Raw genomic sequence first — 18492 nt, 5'->3', positions numbered from 1 at the left:
GAGTATCTCAGGGGTCCAAATGGGGCAATGGGAGGTAGATTCTGGCTAGTCCTAGAGATGCCTCCATCCCCATTCCCAGGCCCAGAGAAATACCAGCTGGTCTCTGGGGAAGCCAATGTAGCTGAGCTGGATGGGCTGGAGCCAGACACTGAGTACACGGTGCAAGTGTGGGCCCATGTGGCTGGTGTGGATGGGACCCCTGCCTCTGTGGTTGTGAGGACTGGTGAGTGGACCTTGACTAGCTGCCAACCACGTCACGCTGGCTCCCCCGCCCTGCTGTGTAATGCTGACTGCTCCAGCTGCCCACTCCATTACTGCTCTGTGACTTCTTTTGCCACACTGACCTTTTCCATGTTGACTAAGTGTCTGCTTGCGGGACCTCCTGGCTGTCCTCCATTGCCTGTTCTAAGGCACTGGTCCTCTTCTGATTAGGGGTTGCCTACACTGACCTGTCCACACTAACCTCACCATTAGACCTCCCTGCGATAATCACGCGTGCACTGCCAGCCCATTCGCTGCCAGCCGTCCAGTGGCCCCTGACTCTGTACCTTGCCTCTACCCCCAGACCCTGTGCCGGTGGGCAGCGTGTCGAAGCTGCAGATCCTCAATGCTTCCAGTGATGTTCTGCGGATCACCTGGGTGGGGGTCCCTGGAGCCACCTCCTACAAGCTGGCCTGGGGCCAGAGCGAGGGTATAGTTCCATGACCCCATTCTTGTCCTTCGCGGCTGGGAGCGCCGCTAGGCTTAGCCATCCCCATCCCTCACTATTGCTTTGTGTTCACCTGGCCAGGTGGCCCTACGAGACACAAGATTCTCCCAGGAAACACGGATTCCGCAGAAATAAGGGGTCTGGAAGGAGGGGTCAGCTACTCAGTGCGAGTGACAGCATTTGTTGGGGACCGTGAGGGCGCGCCGGTCTCCATCGTCGTCACCACGCGTAGGTGGAGCTGGGGCTGGAACGAGCCTTGGATTGGTGGCCTGCACGGCTTGGGGGCGGGGGTTGTGCTTGGGACTGGAAAAGGTACCTGGGACTGGAAAAGGTACCTGGGATCGGTGGAGTCTTTTGTGGGCAGGGTCTGAGGGTTTGGGGGTGGTGCCTGCCCCAGTGTTGGCCTGGGATTGGCCAAGGACCACTGGGGTGGAGCCTCTCTCAAACCCGCGCTTTCCCTCAAGCGCCTGAGGCTCCGCCAGCCTTGGAGACCCTACGTGTAGTGCAGCGAGGGGAACATTCGTTGAGGCTGCGCTGGCAGCCGGTGCCCGGGGCACACGGCTTCCGTCTGCGTTGGCGACCAGAAGGTGAGAAGTGCCCCCGGTAGGGGCTTAGGTACCAATGGGGCGGGGCCGTAGGTCAGGTCACTGAGAGTGGGTAGGGTCGGTCAGTAGGGGTCTGTGGGATTGTGATCACAGCAGGGATCAGTCAACGAGGTGGGTGGGACCAATGAGGGTCAGTGGGTCAGGGTCAACCAGAAAGGGGTAGATCAATTAGGAGGGTGAACCTGTTAGAAAGGTCAGTCAGTGAGTCCAGTGGGGGGTTCATCTTAAGCAAGATAGGGCCTCCCTTTTGGCCCAAGGGGTTAAGCACAGCACTGTAAAGCTATCCACAGCCTCTGCAGCAATCCCCCGCCAGCCAGGGAGCTACCCACATGGCCCAGCAGACCTGTCTCCCCAGCTGCTCCCCTCAGCAGTGTATTTCAGTCAGTCTGCCTGTTCTGTTCCCGGCTCTGTCTCTGTGACTCCTCTCACCCCCTGCACCTCTGGCCTGTCCCCCAGTTCTTGTATGCATAAATAAATAAATCTTCAAAAAAAATAAGCAAGGTAGATGGCAGAGAGGTGGGTGGGTCCATTAATACCGGTCTGCAGCATCCTCCCACCCTCATGCCTGCCCCAGGTGGTCAGGAGCAGTCCCGGGTCCTGGGCGGCGAGCTCAGCAGCTATGAACTGGATGGGCTGGAGCCAGGGACCCCCTACCGCGTGTGGTTGAGTGTCTTAGGGCCAACTGGAGAAGGACCCCCCACAGAAGTTGTTGCATACACTGGTAAGCCCAGAAATCCCATATTCCCCTGGTGTGCTCTTCCCACCACTGATGACCCACCCTGATTTCCTGTACCCCATGACCCTGAATGACTCCATGTGTACACCTCCTATCATTCCTCACCCTGGGGTGATCCCAGAATGACCTCCTCTGATACTTCCTTCTGCCCCAGGATCTCCTCAGTTCTCTCCCCTTCTGGGTCTCAGAACACAGCCTTTGATCCCCGGTCTTTGATTTCTCCTTCAGATTCACCTCGTGTCCCAAGCACTGAACTGCGTGTGGTGGACACCTCAGTTAACTCGGTGACTTTGGCCTGGACCCCAGTGTCTGGGGCATCCAGCTACATCCTATCCTGGAGACCACTCAGAGGTCCTAGCCAAGGTGAAAAGGGGACCAGGTTTAGGGCGGGCTGGCAGTTGGGGCTCATGGAGGGCCTCCTGCTTAACTAATTTTGGGAACCTGTCTTTTGCAGAAATGCCTGGGGGTACACAGTCACTGCCAGGGGTCTCGAGCTCCCAGCAGGTGTCAAGGCTAGAGCCCGGCATCACCTATGTCTTTTCCCTGACACCCATCCGGGAGGGTGTGCAGGGTCCTGAGGCCTCTGTCACACATACCGTCGGTATGTTTGGCTCAGTGAGAGGGACCTAAGTGGGGTAGTTGGAGGGGCTGACACTTCAGAGCTCCACTCTCTTCCTGCAGCATGTTCCCGGGGCCTGATGGATGTGGTGTTCCTGCTGCACACCACTCGAGATAATGCTCACCGTGCAGAGGCAGTGAAGGGAGCCCTGGAACGTCTGGTGTCTGCACTTGGGCCTCTTGGGCCACATGCGGCCCAGGTTTGGCCCAGAAGCATCTAGACTCCTACTTATTCCTGCCCTTCCCCACCCCAGGGTCACATCCATCCAGGCTTTCTCCCAGCCCTTTCCCAGCTCCAGATCTCACCTCCTGGTTGGCTCCCTAGCCTGCCATCACTGCTGAACCCCTAATATGCAGGTGTAGTTTCACACCTCTGGGCTCTATGTCTTCTCTCGGTTTTATGTCCGCCCCCCCAACTTTTGCTGCTTTGTCATCCTCCCCAGGGTCTGTGTCTCCCCCACCCCAGGTTGGCCTCCTGTCCTACAGTCATCGGCCCTCCCCACTGTTCCCACTGAACAGCTCCCATGACCCTGGTGTCATCCTGCAGAAGATCCGTAACATTCCTTACGTGGACCCAAGTGGGAACAACCTGGGTGAGAACTGCAGTGGATGCGGGCTCTTGGTGTTGCCTTTTTGGGAGCTTGGTGCCCCAGGGTTCTGACATTGCCTTCCTTTCAGGCGCAGCCATAGTCACGGCTCACAGACACCTGTTGGCACCAGATGCTCCTGGACGCCGCCGGCATGTGCCAGGGGTGATGGTTCTGCTAGTGGATGAGCCCTTGAGAGGTGACATCTTCAATCCTATCCGTGAGGCCCAGGCTGCTGGTGAGGAGTAGGGCTGAGGGACTTGGGCTGGAGAAAGGGACTGGCCCCAGTGGGGTTGTCCTACAGTCTTCTGGACCCTTTCTTAGGGCTTAAAGTGGTGGTGTTGGGCCTGGCGGGAGCTGACCCAGAGCAGCTGCGTCGATTGGTGCCGGGCATGGACTCTGTCCAGACCTTCTTCGCTGTGGATGATGGTCCAAGCTTGGATCGGGCAGTTGGTGGACTGGCAACAGCCCTTTGTCAGATAGCTTTGACTACCCAGGTTTGGAAGAGGTCTCCTGGGGACTAGGTGGTAGAGAAGAGGGTATGTGGGAGATCTTAGGAGAACTGCTTGACCTCAAGGAAACCCTATGTCCACAGCCACAACCAGAACCTTGCACGGTGCATTGTCCAAAGGTAAGTGTCTAGGGTTGAGAGTGTGGGTGAGGCCTTACCTGGGGCTGCCGCCCTGATTCTAATCCCACATGTCTTTCCTCAGGGCCAGAAGGGGGAGCCTGGAGAGATGGTGAGTGGCCCTGGTGGCAGGTAGAGAATTGGCTGGGGATCAAGGGGTCAGGGGAGGCTGTACCATAGGACTCACTGATTACCCTTCCTAGGGCCCCAAAGGACAAGGCGGACCTCCCGGGCCCCCTGGCCTCCCGGTGAGTACCTCCCTACCCCTGACCTCTGTGCCCTGGCTGGCTTACTGCCTCCTTACCTGCTATCTCCTCCCAGGGCAGGGTTGGTGCTCCTGGCCCCCAAGGGCCCCCTGGAAGTGCCACTGCAAAGGGCGAGAGGGTAAGTGTGGGGACCTTTGAGGTTCCCCTAAGACGTTTCTTCCAAGTTTCCTTGGGATTTTTGGAAGAGACAGGAAGAGAAGAGAAGGAAAAGACCGAGTTGGAAACACAGGGTATTTCTTGAAGCCTAAGTGGATATTATAAGCCACACTAGAGACTTTGGGGAAGGGTGGGGAGAAGAATGGGGTTCTGAGGTTCCCTGGAGGCCTGGGTGGGTGGAAGTTCTAAATCCTGGAGGCAGGGAAGGCCTCCTGCCTCAGCTCTGCCCCTGTGCCTGGATTAGGGCTCTGTTCAACTCAGAGGGGCTACTTTCTGTTCCGTGGCCCCAGCAACACTCAGGGCCCGGGTGGTGAGGAGTCCAAACCTGGGACCCCAAGGGAGAGCCCCTTTCTGGCCTGATTTCTTTGTCTTCTTAGGGCTTCCCTGGGGCAGATGGGCCACCAGGCAGCCCTGGCCGCCCTGGGACTCCCGGAACTCCTGGGCCAAAGGTGAGTGAGCCTTGTCCTTGCAAGTCACAGGGTGGAGTAGTTTGCTGAGGAGGCAGGGTGGTCTCACTCTCCTGACTTGGGCCTCCATCTACAGGGCTCCCCTGGGTGGCCCGGCCCTCCTGGAGAACCTGTAAGTTGCTTTCCTTTTTGCTCCCCCAGTGTCTTCAAAGTTCTTTCTGTTGGGTGGGGAGCCTAGGGTAGTGGGGGAATACTGTCCCAAGGCCCACCCCGAGACCCTCCCTAGCGCAGGCATCACTCTTTTCTCTGTTTTGTCCTCAGGGAGAAAGAGGGCCTCGAGGCCCGAAGGGGGAGCCGGTAGGTGAAGGGTGAAGGGAGGTCCCAGGGAGGAGCAGGGTTGCCCAGACCTGACACTGTGCAGGGTCTGAGCTGTGATAAGACATGATTGGGGCACCTCTAGTACCTTCTCCCACCTCTTATCCTGCCTGCTGCAGGGAGAGCCTGGACAAGCTGGTGAAGGCCAGGGCCCTGCTCTTCCTGGGCGAAAAGGGGACCCTGGACCCCCGGTAAGTTCTGGGATGTGTGGGGACAAGTGGTGTGGGGTGGGGGGACCATTAGAAGGGGGATGAGAGTAGGGGTCTGTCGGGTTGTGCTTTATACTTGATCATCTCTATCAGGGCCCCCCAGGATCTCGTGGCCCACTGGGGGACCCAGGACCCCGTGGCCCCCCAGGACTTCCTGGAACAGCTGTGAAGGTAACAGTATGACACCCCCCCAACCTCCCCCTACAGTCTCATAGCCTTCATGTGATCTGTGACGTAGCAACCCCACTGGAGCCCACACAGCCCCTACTGGTCTCTGTGAGCCGTGGGACTCCTTGACCCCGCATGACGCCTCAGTTCCTCATGAGCCTTATAATCCATTTTAACGTCATGACCCTCATTCCTCCTGCTATCCTGAGGAGTGGTCTGGTCCAGGGTCATGATCATGATCTGTCTTCCAGGGTGACAAAGGAGATCGTGGGGAACGGGTAAGTGAGGGGCAAGGTACGCTGGTGGTGGCTTGAAGTCTGACCTCCCTCTAGCCATCCCCTGACCTGCTGTTCTCTCTCAGGGCCCCCCGGGACCTGGTGTTGGTGGCACCACTCCAGGCGAGCCTGGGCTGCCGGTAGGGAGACTCCATGCTCTTCTGGGGACTATGAGGGTTGTGAATGGAAGGGCTGGGGGTTCAGCTATGTCAGAGGGTGGGTACTGTGCCTCAGTTTGGGTTTCACATTTTTCTTACTTTCTCCTAGGGTCTTCCTGGAAGCCCTGGACCCCAAGGCCCAATTGGCCCCTCTGGAAAGAAAGGAGAAAAAGTAGGAGACCTGATATTTTGGTGTCCCAATGTGGGGTGGGGCTGAGTGCTGGGTGGCAGGGTGGAGCTCCCCCTAGGTCTTCTACTAATCTGAGTCTCCTTCAGGGTGACTGTGAGGATGGAGCCCCAGGCCTCCCGGGACAACCTGGGATTCCGGGTGAGCGGGTGAGTGTCGGGGCTAGGGGTTGAGTATGATGGGCATAATTCCAGCCCCAATGGTCACCTTCATCATCATGCCCAAACTCAAATCTCTGAACTCCCAAATTCATCCCTTCTAGGGTCTACGAGGACCTCCTGGAGATGTTGGCACCAAAGTAAGTGCCATTTGGGGAGTAGATATGGTGGACGTGGAGGTATTAGGTATTAGGAGGAGTCCTAATCCCCTATAGGACGAGGGGAGCTGGGAGGGTCAGGCTATGACAGAGGCTGTGGTTTCAGAGGAGGGATGATGAGATGTTGAAACACCTTGTCTGGAATTCAGTGGTCAAGGTTCCTCTCCTAACTCTCCCCTCAGGGTGAACGGGGACAGACAGGGGCTGCGGGTGAAACTGGAGAGAAGGTGAGTGTGGCCTGGGGGCCTCTCAGGGTCCTGGAGAGTCTGGAGCAAGACTCAGTTCTGACGCTCTTCCACCAGGGTGAACGTGGATCTCCTGGCCCGGTGGGACCCCAGGTAAGCCCCCGATGGTGGTAATGCCAGCTGACTGGGCTCATTGCCCCCTCCTGGTTTTGAGCTCTCACCCTTGACCCCCACTGCCCTGTCTTTCCACTCCTCTTCACTTGCAGGAACTAACGCTTAACCCCAAAAGTGGGTAGGGCCGGGGCCTCCCCGGTGGCGCAGCGGTTGAGCGCTGGGTTGCGAAGCTGCCCGCAGCCTCTGCAGCGCCGGTTCGATCCCGGCTGCTCCCCGGCCACCGGAGGAGGGTCCCACATGGCGCGCAGACCTCTCCTGCCGCCCGCTGCTCCCCTCAGCAGTGTACTTCGGTCCTTCTGCCTGCTCTGCTCCCCGCTCTGGCTCTGGTGAATTCTCTCACCCTCCTGCACTTCTGACTGTACCCAGTGCTTGTATAAATAAAATAAATAAATAAATAAATAAAATCTTAAAAAAAAAAAAAAAAAGTGGGTAGGGCCCACTTTGAATTTCTGCTGAACTCACCTTAACTTCCTGTGGGGACTGACTGCTGCCTGGGGTGTTTGTCTCCTGCCTGATTTCCATGATGCCTCTCCAGCCCACATCCCCAACCTCCAGCCCTCGTTTGCCATAATCACCCTGCCCCCATCCACCCGGCTCAACATTTCTTGCTCCTCTTCCCCAGGGGCTTCCAGGAGTTGCTGGACGTCCTGGAGCTGAGGGTCCTGAGGTGAGTCTGTGACTGTGGTGGGACCAGGAGTGGGGCTTTCATGTGCTCCTCCCCTCCTGGGCTCATGCTTTCTCCACATGCAGGGACCACCAGGATCCCCTGGTCGCCGAGGAGAGAAGGTGTGTCACGGATGGGGAGCCAGTTCCCTCTGGTAGCACAGGGGGACACTGGGGCCTTGGATCCCATTCCTGCCTCCGTCTTTTCTCCACAGGGGGAGCCTGGTCTCCCTGGGCACCCTGCAGTGGTGGTGAGTGAAGGAGGGCTCTGAACACAGCACAGACCTTGAGCAGTGACCCGCCTGTAAACCAGTGTCCCAGGCCATGACCCTGTAACCTTGGGACCCTGGGCAGCCTTGGAACTCTGTAGCTCTCCGCCTCCTGACTCGGCTGTGAACCTGTGGCCCTATGACCCCCATTCTGGCTGTGAGCTCTGTGTCCTCTGCCCTGCTCAGTGGGGAGCCTGTGACCTCTGGGCAGAGACTGAGCTCTGCACCTTCTAGTTCTATATCCACTCCCCCTCCCCCACGAGATCCCAACTGAGCTGTGGTATTATGACCCCAGGTGGGGTCAAGCTGTGCCTGTCCTGTTTGTTTTCAGGGACCTAATGGTACAGGAGCCAAGGGAGAAAAGGTAAGTCTGGCATGAGTGAGAGGAGGCGGTTACAGGGGGAGGTCAAGGTCACAGGACCTGCCTTTGGCCCTACACTGAAGGTTGTGAGAGTTGTGGCTTGATAGCTGGGTCATGGGGGGTCATGGGAGTCATAGACCCTGGGGATGGTGCTGACAATCTTTTCTACATCCAGGGAGATGTTGGGCTCACTGGGCCCAGAGGAGCTACTGGAGTCAAAGGGGAGCGGGTGAGTGAAGGGGAAAGGTTTAGGGGGTAGAGCAGATGAAGGTTGTACCCCCCTGACTGCTGATACTTTCCCCCATAGGGCCTACCTGGGTTGACTCTTCCTGGAGACCCTGGCCCCAAAGGAGACCCTGGAGACCGGGTGAAGAAATGTGGGGATGGGGAATGTGACAGAGGGAGATGAGGTGGTGTCTGGGAGCTCCAGCTAAGTCTTATCCCCCTTCCCCAACCCCACAGGGTCCCCTTGGCCTCACCGGCAGAGCTGGACCTCCAGTGAGTACCTGGAAGCTTAGGTAAATTCAGCATTTCCGGGGTCACTGGCTGCTATGTTCAACCTCACTCTTGCCTCCTCCACAGGGTGACTCGGGGCCTCCTGGAGAAAAGGGAGACCCTGGGCGGCCTGGCTCCCCAGGACCTGTTGGCCCTCGAGGACGAGATGTAAGGAGACTGAATTGGGGGAGTCCTGGGACACAAGGGAGCTGGTGCATTGTCAGCATCTCTGACAGGGCTTGGGATCAGGGCTGACTCTCATGTCTCACAGGGTGAAGCTGGGGAGAAAGGCGATGAGGGTCCCCCGGTAAGACTCCTACCCACTGTGATTTCTGCTTGAACTGTAATCCCCGGGGGCTGGGGGCTCTGCAGGTCACCAGACCAGCCCTGCCTGCCTTCCAGCTGGTGCTCCGCCCTTCTCTCTCCCCATTCCCTGAGTTGGCTTGAGCCTAACTCGCCTGTGTGTGTGGCTTTCTCTCCATCACCAGGGTGACCCAGGTTTGCCTGGAAAAGCTGGCGAGCGTGGCCTTCGGGTGAGGCTTGGGAGAAGCCAGGGGCGGGGAGAACTGTTCGGAGGTGGGCACGAAGGGACAAGAAGCTCTGAGGGGGATAATGGGCAATGAGTCTGGAGAAAGGCATGGGGTGATAGGCAAGTCTAGTGTGGTTTTCAGGGTGATGGGGAGCCTGGGAAGTATGGGGGGTTGTGGAGGAAACTGCAAAATGTTGGGAGGGTCTGTCTCAGACTTGCTGCTCTTCTCAGGGGCTACCTGGAGCTCGGGGACCTGTGGGTGAGAAGGGAGACCAGGGAGATCCTGGAGAGGATGGACGAAATGTAAGCCCTAACCTCTGGCCTTTGACTGCAACCCCACTGCAGCCCCCCACCCCCAGCCATTCAATTCCTAACACTCAATCCTGCCACCCATTGCTACAATCTAAACCCTCAGAATCCTCATTTCCTATGGCCCCCTTCATCACAGCCCCCAAAAATTCACCAGGAGCCCTATGAGTCCTTAGGATGTTTCTAAAATCCCTCAAAGTGTCTAGTTATCCTGAGTAACCCGACTCCCTGACTTTCTGCAGGGCAGCCCTGGACCATCTGGACCCAAGGGTGACCGTGGGGAGCCAGTGAGTATTGCTGGTGTTCTGGGCTCGGGGACTTGGAGGTGCTCGTTCTGGTCAGTGCCCACATAAGGGGCCTAGAGGTCAGGTGGTGGCCACTTCCAGGCCTGCCCTGCCCCCTGGGGATTGGCGTTGGTGAACTGCAGGGAACTCGGGGTCAGAGTTGAGCCTGGGCAAACCTAAGCTGTGCTCTGGGACCTCAGGGCTCCTGGTGACTATAACGATTTCCATTCCCAGGGTCCCCCAGGAGCCCCTGGAAGGCTGGTAAGGGCTGAGCTGGACCTGGCCCTCTGTCCTCTCCCTCACCTGCCTGTTGACTCCACCCTGTGTCCCCTCATCCCATCCATAGACTCCTTTCCCCCACCCCTTGATAACTTCACTGATCCCACAGCCCTTCACAAGCCCCCTCACCACCTCTACCTGCCCTGTTGAACCATTCTCTTCATCAGTCATTCCTCCCACAGGCGGACACGGGGCCTGGAGCTGGAGAGAAGGTATCAGGGTCTGTGGGTGGGGTGACACTGTGAGCCTATGAAAGCATCCTGGCCCCGTGACAGGTCTGTCTGTGGCCCTAGCGCTGTTCCCTTAACATGCCTGTCTCTGCCACAGGGAGAGCCTGGGGACCGTGGACAAGAGGGTCCTCGAGGACCCAAGGGCGACCCCGGCCCCCCTGGAGCCTCTGGGGAGAGGGTGAGTGTGGTTGGTCCCATGGGGAGGTCTGGGGCTGGAGGGCCTGCTCTGATTTCTTCCTCCCTCTGTCCTTAGGGTATTGATGGACTTCGGGGGCCCTCAGGCCCTCAGGTGAGTTCTACACAATGCCCCATCAGTCTAAGGCCCCATCTTGTTCTGATCTCTCATCTGACCTTTGTCCTGCTCTCCAGGGAGACCCAGGGGTCCGAGGCCCTGCAGGAGAGAAGGTGAGTGAGCACGGAGGTTTTTCACTGTGAACCTGGATTCTTAGCTCTCCATCTCATCCGTTGAGGCCCCTTACCACTCTGTTTTCCTCAGGGTGATCGGGGCCCCCCTGGGCTGGATGGCCGGAGTGGATTGGATGGGAAACCTGGAGCCCCTGGCCCCCCAGGGCTGCACGTGAGTCATGGTGGTCACTGCTTAGTGGCACTCTTCCCTGGCCCCTAAACATGCCGCAGCCTCACCTGGGTCATCTTGGTCATGATGAGCTGTAGGGCCAGCTGGGTACGCTGAGTCTAGAGCCCTGCTGGGGTGGGGGATGTTACAGCCAAGCAGGCCTTTAGTTCATAAGAACTCGTCGCCCTGACCCCATGACCACTACGGACTCCCTGACTTTGAGTTTTTCCTTAGGGTGCTACAGGCAAAGCCGGGGACCCGGGGAGAGATGTAAGTGAGGGGAAATGTTAGGGCGGAGGGGGTGGCTGAGGGGTCCTATATAAATTTGCAGCCAGCTTGTTATTATTATAGCATTAGCCAAAATGGGTGTTGGTCTGGCCTTGTCCTTGGGTGGGGCCCCAGTTCCTGGTAGGCAAATTTTAGCAGAGTCCCACTTTCTGAACTTCTCTACCTTGGGGCCTGAGGCCCCTCAATGTCCTGTTTTTTTTTTAACCTTGAATTTCACTAGGGACCCCCCAACTCATGGGGTCTTTGCCTCAGACATAGATCTCAATGGGACATCAAATTCTGGGTGTCACTGGAAGAGGATCTTAGTGGGGTCCTCCCTGTCTGGAGTGTGCCCCAGAGAATATCTCAGGGGCTCTCTCAATGCTAGCAAAGACTTTTTCCAGGGGCTTCCAGGCCTCCGAGGAGAACATGGCCCCCCTGGACCCCCTGGAGCACCGGTGAGTTCAGGTTTTCATGCTACCACTTTGTCCCCTTTCTACCCTCACCCCAGCCCTGACTTCTGCCTAATGATCTGTTTCCACAGGGAAAGTCAGGCGAGGATGGCAAACCTGGCCTGAACGGGAAAAATGTGAGTATCCAGGGTACACACAGCGATACCCAGAGATACCCAGGCACATGGGAACATCCCAAAACACGCATCCATGTACACACAGAGGCAGCCTTGCAGACACAGCGAGTTAACCAACTCGGTGGACATGATGACTTGTGCCTGGACGGACCGATACCTGCCGAGATTGCCCAAAGTCCCGGGCACAAGCAAAGAGCCAGACACAGGTGGAGCAGTGCAGACACACTGGTCTGAAATCACATTCAGGGACACTTGGAGACATGTTGACACTGACGCAAATAGATGCTAAGACACAGGCCCAGGCACACAAGCAGATCTGTGTTGAGATGTAGTGAGACGCACATCTGTGACTCCCACAGGTGACATGTGCATTCATAGCCACTCACTCACATCTGATCACACGAGTTGAGATACTCGCAAGACTTGCAGACAGATCCCAAGATATATAGACAATTCTCAAGATACCAGGGATAGGCACACACATGTTCCTCCTGCGTACACACAGATAAGCTCGGCCCATGTGCATACATGGGCTAAGATAATGCAAGCAGCCTGAGACACCTACTCGGTGTTACCTCCCAGGGCACAGAGACCCACAGGGCCATGCAGACACACACCCGGGACATGTGGACACTCACCCACCCAGAAATAGATGCAATTGTGTGGGGTTCTATCTAGAAAGTTAAAAGAAATAGGACATGGACAGTCAGTTATGAAGGTGAGCAGACCACACAGGCAGGCCCTCCCATGCGCAACGGCTCACTCAGATAGTCACAGGCCGCGCTCTGAGACAGCAGAGGCTTGGGACTACAGGCACAGACACCGTCCCCTGAGATCTGCCAAGACAGTGTCTTGCAGCCAGGTGCTGGGCTGATATGAGTCCTCTGCCCGCAGGGAGAACCTGGGGACCCTGGAGAAGTCGGGAGAAAGGTAAAGTTCCTCTCTTGGAGTCTGCTCTGGCCTCAGACTGGAGCCCTGTCTGAAGCAACTGTCTTCCTCAGGGAGAGAAGGGAGATTCCGGCCCCCCTGGGAGAGAAGTGAGTGCTAGAGTCTTACGCAATCTCTGCCCCCCACCCCCACCCTGACCCTCACCCTGTGCTGTATGATTCCACCCTTCTGGGGTCTCAGGGTCCTGATGCTGGATGCTTCCTCCTCAGGGTCACGATGGACCTAAGGGTGAGCGTGGAACTCCTGGTAGCCCTGGACTTCAAGGTCCGCCAGGCCTCCCAGGGCAGGTTGGCCCTCCTGGCCAGGTGAGTGTCCTGGGCAGTTCTGGGAGCAACAGGGCCCTGTCTGCTACCACCAGACACTCTTGGGACTCCATGATCTTGTGTGACCCCTTTGTATTCTGCCATATCTTAGGGTTTTCCTGGTGTTCCAGGAAGCACAGGCCCCAAGGTGAGTGTGCATGTGTTGTGTATGGTGAAGGGGGGTATGGTGAAGGGCCGACCAGGGTTGGGAGCATTTACCCCACCTGGTCATTCTTTATCACAGGGTGACCGTGGGGAGAGTGGACTCAAAGGAGAACAGGTGAGACCCCCACATTTTTCGCATGCCCGGTAGCCATAGCAACCACATACACACACACACACACACACACATATACGCCACCCCACCCCACAAATGGGGTCCAGCAGCTTGTTTCTTGTGTTTCTAGGGCCTCCCCGGAGAGCGTGGCCTGAGGGGAGAACCTGGGACTGTGGGGGTGAGTGAGGCTGGGACCTGACTCTGATCCCCTTCCTCTTGCCATGAGGCCCCACCATTCTGCCCTGGGTGCTCCATCCCCTGCCCTTTGGGATTGTTGGAACCTGCACTCAGGGCAAACTGGGCACCGGGACATGCCAGGGAGGGGCTCCAGAGGCCTCCAGCAACCTCACCCGAGGGTCCTCTGGGCAAGAGTCCTGGGGAAGAGGGCATGGAGGCTGTTTCTGGGCAGAGGCAGGGGATTTTCCTCCTTGGGCAGCCCCTTACTGAGCTTGTGTTCTCAGAATGTGGAGCGGTTGCTGGAAAACATTGGCATCAAGGTAAGCTGTTTGGGAACTGGGTTTGGAGGCTGGTGGGGGCCCCTGCAGCAATTATTGCCCATAGGGCAGAGCCAGGGCATGAGGGGGCTGCTGTAACGGGCCCTGCTACTCCCACCCCTCAGGCCTCTGCCCTGCGTGAGATCGTGGAGACCTGGGATGAGAGCTCTGGCGTCTTCCTGCCTGTGCCCGAACGGCGGCGTGGCCCCAAGGGGGACCCGGGAGAGCGGGGCCCCCCAGGCAAAGAGGTGCGTATTGGCTGCGCGCTGGGGGTGTCTGTGCAGTTATACAGCCACCAGCATTCACTCTTCTGCTCCTCCAGGGTCCCCTTGGCTTTTCCGGAGAACGTGGGCCGAAGGGAGAACGCGGAGATCCTGGCCCTCAGGGGCCACCTGGACTGGCTCTTGGGGAGAGGGGCCCTCCTGGACCACCCGGCCTTGCCGGGGAGCCTGGAAAGCCTGGTATTCCTGGGCTCCCAGGCCGGGCTGGCGGTGTGGGGGAGGCAGGAAGGCCAGGAGAGAGGGTGAGCTTGGGGGCTGGCTGGGAGGGCCGCCGGGAAGTGGGGCCAGGAAAAGCTGGATGCCACCTGCACATAGACCTCATCTTGCTATTTGCACTTCAGGGAGAACGGGGTGAGAAAGGAGACCGAGGAGAACAGGTGAGCTGTGCTGGGCTTCATAGGGTGGGACTGCCTGGAGGCTGCACTGGGGCAGCCACCCCATGGCCTTCTTTTCTGCAGGGCAGAGACGGCTCTCCTGGCCTCCCTGGACCTCCCGGCCCCCCTGGCCCCAAGGTGATCACCCCAGCTTTGTCCTAGGCTGTGTCTGCTGTCACCAGGCGGCCAATATTAGCTTGGGTCCCAGAAACTCCTTCTGGTGTCTCTGAGTGTATAACCCTCTGGGACCTTATGGTCTGTGATGACCCCCTGCCTCTGTGACAGACACATCTGTCCCCCGGGACCTTGTGCTTGTAGGTGACTGTGGATGAGCCAGGTGTTGGATTCCCTAGAGAGCAAGGACCTCCTGGACTCAAGGGTGCTAAGGTCAGTGTGTGGGATCAACTTGGGAGTTGCTCCCTGCATGGCACCAGAACCTGACTTGACATATCATCCCCACAGGGGGAGCCAGGCAGTGAAGGTGATCAAGGCCCCAAAGGAGACAGGGTGAGGACTCCCATGCCATGTCTGCCCCCCTCTATGGGGGCATACTGGGGGTGTATGTATGTGGGTGCAGGGCAATGATTGGGGATTCAAGGCATGACATTTGCTTGCAGGGTATGCCAGGCCTCAAAGGAGACCAGGGAGAGCCTGGAAAGAGGGGGCATGATGGCAGCCCGGTGAGTCTTTGTCCCATGCATGCCATGCTGTGCACACGCCAGCACACGCCTCGCCCTTGTGTTGTCCTGCATGCGGGACTGCAGTCTGCACTGCCTGGGCTGTCTAGGGGGAGCTGGGATGGGGCAACAAGGGCAGTGTGGCCTTAAACCTGCTCTCTTCAGGGTCTACCAGGAGAGCGCGGTGTGGCTGGGCCTGAAGGAAAGCCGGTGAGTGGCGGTAGAAACATCCCGGCTCAGGCTCTTCTGGAACATGCAAGCCCCCCACCCCTGCTGTGTGCTGACTGCCATCTGCGTGTGTCACCAGAGATGAGGTGCTGTGCCTGTGTGCAGGTGTGAGTGCAGATGTGTGACGTCTGTGAAAGGTGGCGTGTGTGTGTGTGTGTGTGTGTGAGCACGCACGCACGTGTGAGTGCACCTATCTGAATTCATGAGGGACAGCCCTGGGTATGGATTAATCTGTGCCTGAGATGGGCGGGCCCCCCAGGGAAAGGCTCCAGAGGGTGGGAACAGGCTCAAGTGAGGAGGCCCAGACTGAGGCTCAGCAGTTTCTTTCTTCATTCAGGGTCAACAAGGTCCTAGGGGGGCTCCTGGCCCAGCGGTGAGTACCCCATTCCTCCTGCCTCCATCATGTGCCCAATCTCCACAATGGGTGCTACTGCCTCAGTTTCCCCATCGTACTGGCTCTCCCGCCTCAGATTTTCTCTCTTTAATAGGGTGGCCATGGAGACCCAGGACCATCTGGTGCCCCGGTGAGTGATGGGAGGCACTGTCTGGTGGGGGTGGAACAGGCATTGGTCCCTACTGATGAACCAGGCCATATGTGTGTTAATTTCTGAGCAGGTGGATAATTCTCACCCTTTGACAATTTTCTCTAGGGCCTTGCTGGCCCTGCAGGACCCCAGGGACCTTCTGGCCTGAAGGTGAGTATGGCTGTGCCCAGGTATGTGGCTGGAAGGAGGCTCCTTCAAGCCGCATCTGCATCAGGTTAACACTTGTCAGTTTTCTGGGGTGTCACTGCCCTGCAGTGAGGCTGAGCACCAAGGCACCTGGTCCATGGGGGCTCTGCTTGTGGACTGGGGCTGAGGAGCTTCTCATCCACCTGTGGAGTCACACGATCTCGGTTTTTGGCAGGGAGAGCCTGGAGAGACAGGACCACCAGGCCGGGTGAGTGGCCCAGCTCATGGGTTAGACTCCAAGGGAGTGGGGTGGGCTTGGCATCTCCCTGAACTTTTTCTTCCCTCAGGGTCTCCCTGGACCCACTGGAGCTGTGGGGCTTCCCGGCCCCCCTGGCTCTTCAGGCCTTGTGGTGAGTGAGCCCTGCCATGCACCTGCCTTCTGGGTCCCATGTTCTCCCAAGTCCTAGTCTCATGTCTTATGTCCCTCCTTACATCTGACTTGTCTTCCTCAGGGTCCTCAGGGGCCACCGGGCTTGCCTGGACAAGTGGTGAGTCTTGGGGATCAGGGCTGGGCTCCAGGGACCAGGGGCTGAGTGGACAGGTCCCTGACAGCTCCTCCCTCTCAGGGGGAGACAGGGAAGCCAGGAGTCCCAGGTCGTGATGGTGCCAGTGGTAAAGATGGAGACAGAGGAGCCCCTGGTGTGCCGGTATGTGCTGGGGGGAGCTTGCTGCAGGCCTGCATGGGCCCCTGTGCCCAGTTGTGTGCCTGGAGGGTGAAGGGTGGGCAGGAGGGCAGGGTAGGAGAGAAGCAGCTTCTCATGCTGCTCTGCCATAGGGGTCACCAGGTCTGCCCGGCCCTGTCGGACCTAAAGGAGAGCCTGGACCCATGGGGGCCCCTGGACAGGTGATCTTTAACCTTGAAACCCATCCTTTCTACCAGCTTCCCTGTCCCCTCTCCCCAAGTTTTGGGTGGGGGTGGGGCAAAGGGAGGAAACAAGGTAACTCAGCAGGCATTCCCCGCAGGCTGCAGTCGGCCCCCCTGGAGCAAAAGGAGAGAAGGTGAGTGTGGGAGGCCTGGGGGGAGGAGCTGAGTGGGGGGAACCAAGGAATCCCACTCATCCTTCTCTCTTATCAGGGAGCCCCTGGAGGCTTTGCTGGAGACCTGGTGGGAGAGCCGGTGAGTATGGCGCCCCAGACAGCATAGCTTACCCACCCTCGTGACCCTCAGCTTCCACAGTATGCCCCCCACTGGGCCTCATGCCTCCCTCCTTGAGTCTCCTCTGCTTGTGACGCTGACACCCATATTACCTCCTGCCCCGTCTCTACAGGGAGCCAAAGGTGACCGAGGACTGCCGGGGCCACGCGGTGAGAAGGTGAGGTGGACCCGCCACTAGGACCTGAGCATGGGGCAGGGAGGGGTAAGGCTGGGGTCCAGCCCCTTCACCACCCTTTCTGTGTAGGGCGAAGCTGGCCGTGCAGGGGAGTCTGGAGATCCTGGGGAAGATGTGAGTCTGGGGCCTGGGCAAGGTCTGAGCCTGGGCTGGGGAGTGCAGTTGTGGACACGGACCGTGCCTGGGCCTGTGCAGAGACCTGAGCCCTAGCCCGAGCCCAGCCCCACCACAGGCTAGCATTCAGGTCCTGCTCTGGGGAACAGGCAGGGGTCATGAGCTCTTCGCTTCCATACTCGCAGGCCTCTGGCTCCCTGTCTTTGCTCCCACGTGCCGCTCCCAGGTCACGTGTTCCTCACCATGTCTCACCTCCCGGCCTCGGTGCCCTTTGGAGTTCTGTGGGCCTCTCCTTGGTCATGTGTCCATGCTGCCCCTTTCCTCCTCCGGCCTGCGCCCCGGGTGTCTAGTTCATGTCTGGGTGCGCATCTCAGCAACCTGGAATGGGATGTGTCAGGGTTCCTGCTCCTGCCTGAGCTCCCACGCATCTGTGCTCACATCTGTCGTGCCTTGAGTCTGTGCTCATGTGTGAGTCCCACGTGTCTGTGGTCACCTCCTCTGTGCTCTCGGGAGTGTGTGGTCGCCTCTGCGCTCCCGTGAGCCTCGGCTTGCTCACATGCCTGAGTTCCCATGTGTCTGTGATCACATCTGAGCTCCCCTGGGAATATTTTTGGGCTGTCCCTATGTTCTGAGTTTGTGTTCCCACCCTCGTAAGTTCTGCTTACTTTATTTTTTAGGGTCAGAAAGGGGCTCCAGGACTCAAGGGTAACAAGGTACGTGTGCTCCAAAATGTTCTGCTGGGAGTCATGGTCCTGAGACTCCCTGAGCCTCATATGACCCCTCTCTCCTTGAAGGGTGACCCAGGAGCTGGGATCCAGGGTCCCCCTGGTCCAACTGGTCCTCCAGGTCTGAAGGTGAGTTGATGCCCATCACAGTGGTGGGGGCAGCGGGGGGGGGGAGGGGGCCTGGCAGCGGGAAGAAGAGGGTATTGTGGACCAGTCCTGAGAAGGAGTCGTGTTGGGGTCGTGCCTCCCTTTGCTGTCTCTGCACCAGGGAGACTTGGGCCCCCCTGGACAACCTGGTGCTCCTGGTGTTGTTGGATTTCCTGGTCAGACAGGCCCTCGAGGAGAGACGGGTCAGCCAGGCCCCACTGGAGAGCGGGTAAGGGTGCTGGGAACAGCCTGAAG

General features: G+C 58.3%; 1 protein-coding gene across 2 annotated transcripts in view; it reads left to right on the top strand.

The window, feature by feature from the left end:
- The window catches only part of COL7A1 (collagen type VII alpha 1 chain), a 31279-nt gene that overhangs the window by 5654 nt on the left and 7133 nt on the right, over window positions 1-18492 (top strand). For both annotated transcript variants that reach the window (XM_037528623.1, XM_054693908.1), the window contains exons 17-94: window positions 80-223; window positions 566-691; window positions 791-937; window positions 1174-1296; window positions 1889-2035; window positions 2279-2413; window positions 2505-2651; window positions 2732-2868; window positions 3135-3261; window positions 3347-3493; window positions 3580-3752; window positions 3851-3886; window positions 3969-3995; window positions 4087-4131; window positions 4205-4267; window positions 4683-4754; window positions 4849-4884; window positions 5034-5069; window positions 5207-5278; window positions 5390-5467; window positions 5716-5742; window positions 5826-5879; window positions 6007-6069; window positions 6174-6233; window positions 6347-6382; window positions 6583-6627; window positions 6703-6738; window positions 7382-7426; window positions 7510-7545; window positions 7638-7673; window positions 8023-8055; window positions 8228-8281; window positions 8360-8419; window positions 8515-8550; window positions 8635-8715; window positions 8819-8854; window positions 9036-9080; window positions 9308-9379; window positions 9628-9672; window positions 9904-9930; window positions 10131-10160; window positions 10276-10356; window positions 10432-10467; window positions 10548-10583; window positions 10675-10755; window positions 10987-11022; window positions 11424-11477; window positions 11564-11608; window positions 12503-12538; window positions 12610-12645; window positions 12766-12861; window positions 12971-13006; window positions 13103-13138; window positions 13266-13313; window positions 13597-13632; window positions 13755-13877; window positions 13952-14152; window positions 14252-14287; window positions 14369-14422; window positions 14603-14671; window positions 14747-14791; window positions 14902-14964; window positions 15127-15171; window positions 15527-15562; window positions 15678-15713; window positions 15840-15884; window positions 16096-16128; window positions 16208-16270; window positions 16373-16408; window positions 16487-16567; window positions 16696-16764; window positions 16884-16919; window positions 16996-17037; window positions 17189-17233; window positions 17321-17365; window positions 18043-18078; window positions 18160-18219; window positions 18359-18466. In XM_037528623.1, the coding sequence (XP_037384520.1) occupies window positions 80-223; window positions 566-691; window positions 791-937; window positions 1174-1296; window positions 1889-2035; window positions 2279-2413; window positions 2505-2651; window positions 2732-2868; window positions 3135-3261; window positions 3347-3493; window positions 3580-3752; window positions 3851-3886; window positions 3969-3995; window positions 4087-4131; window positions 4205-4267; window positions 4683-4754; window positions 4849-4884; window positions 5034-5069; window positions 5207-5278; window positions 5390-5467; window positions 5716-5742; window positions 5826-5879; window positions 6007-6069; window positions 6174-6233; window positions 6347-6382; window positions 6583-6627; window positions 6703-6738; window positions 7382-7426; window positions 7510-7545; window positions 7638-7673; window positions 8023-8055; window positions 8228-8281; window positions 8360-8419; window positions 8515-8550; window positions 8635-8715; window positions 8819-8854; window positions 9036-9080; window positions 9308-9379; window positions 9628-9672; window positions 9904-9930; window positions 10131-10160; window positions 10276-10356; window positions 10432-10467; window positions 10548-10583; window positions 10675-10755; window positions 10987-11022; window positions 11424-11477; window positions 11564-11608; window positions 12503-12538; window positions 12610-12645; window positions 12766-12861; window positions 12971-13006; window positions 13103-13138; window positions 13266-13313; window positions 13597-13632; window positions 13755-13877; window positions 13952-14152; window positions 14252-14287; window positions 14369-14422; window positions 14603-14671; window positions 14747-14791; window positions 14902-14964; window positions 15127-15171; window positions 15527-15562; window positions 15678-15713; window positions 15840-15884; window positions 16096-16128; window positions 16208-16270; window positions 16373-16408; window positions 16487-16567; window positions 16696-16764; window positions 16884-16919; window positions 16996-17037; window positions 17189-17233; window positions 17321-17365; window positions 18043-18078; window positions 18160-18219; window positions 18359-18466 (5075 nt within the window). The remainder of the gene's footprint in view (window positions 1-79; window positions 224-565; window positions 692-790; window positions 938-1173; window positions 1297-1888; window positions 2036-2278; window positions 2414-2504; window positions 2652-2731; window positions 2869-3134; window positions 3262-3346; window positions 3494-3579; window positions 3753-3850; window positions 3887-3968; window positions 3996-4086; window positions 4132-4204; window positions 4268-4682; window positions 4755-4848; window positions 4885-5033; window positions 5070-5206; window positions 5279-5389; window positions 5468-5715; window positions 5743-5825; window positions 5880-6006; window positions 6070-6173; window positions 6234-6346; window positions 6383-6582; window positions 6628-6702; window positions 6739-7381; window positions 7427-7509; window positions 7546-7637; window positions 7674-8022; window positions 8056-8227; window positions 8282-8359; window positions 8420-8514; window positions 8551-8634; window positions 8716-8818; window positions 8855-9035; window positions 9081-9307; window positions 9380-9627; window positions 9673-9903; window positions 9931-10130; window positions 10161-10275; window positions 10357-10431; window positions 10468-10547; window positions 10584-10674; window positions 10756-10986; window positions 11023-11423; window positions 11478-11563; window positions 11609-12502; window positions 12539-12609; window positions 12646-12765; window positions 12862-12970; window positions 13007-13102; window positions 13139-13265; window positions 13314-13596; window positions 13633-13754; window positions 13878-13951; window positions 14153-14251; window positions 14288-14368; window positions 14423-14602; window positions 14672-14746; window positions 14792-14901; window positions 14965-15126; window positions 15172-15526; window positions 15563-15677; window positions 15714-15839; window positions 15885-16095; window positions 16129-16207; window positions 16271-16372; window positions 16409-16486; window positions 16568-16695; window positions 16765-16883; window positions 16920-16995; window positions 17038-17188; window positions 17234-17320; window positions 17366-18042; window positions 18079-18159; window positions 18220-18358; window positions 18467-18492) is intronic.

This window comes from Talpa occidentalis, unplaced genomic scaffold (assembly GCF_014898055.3).
Source record: "Talpa occidentalis isolate TD23 unplaced genomic scaffold, MPIMG_talOcc4v2.1 talOcc4.10, whole genome shotgun sequence".
Lineage (NCBI taxonomy): Eukaryota > Metazoa > Chordata > Mammalia > Eulipotyphla > Talpidae > Talpa > Talpa occidentalis.
Note: the sequence above shows the minus strand (reverse complement) of the source record. Positions and strands in the feature narration are given on the sequence as shown.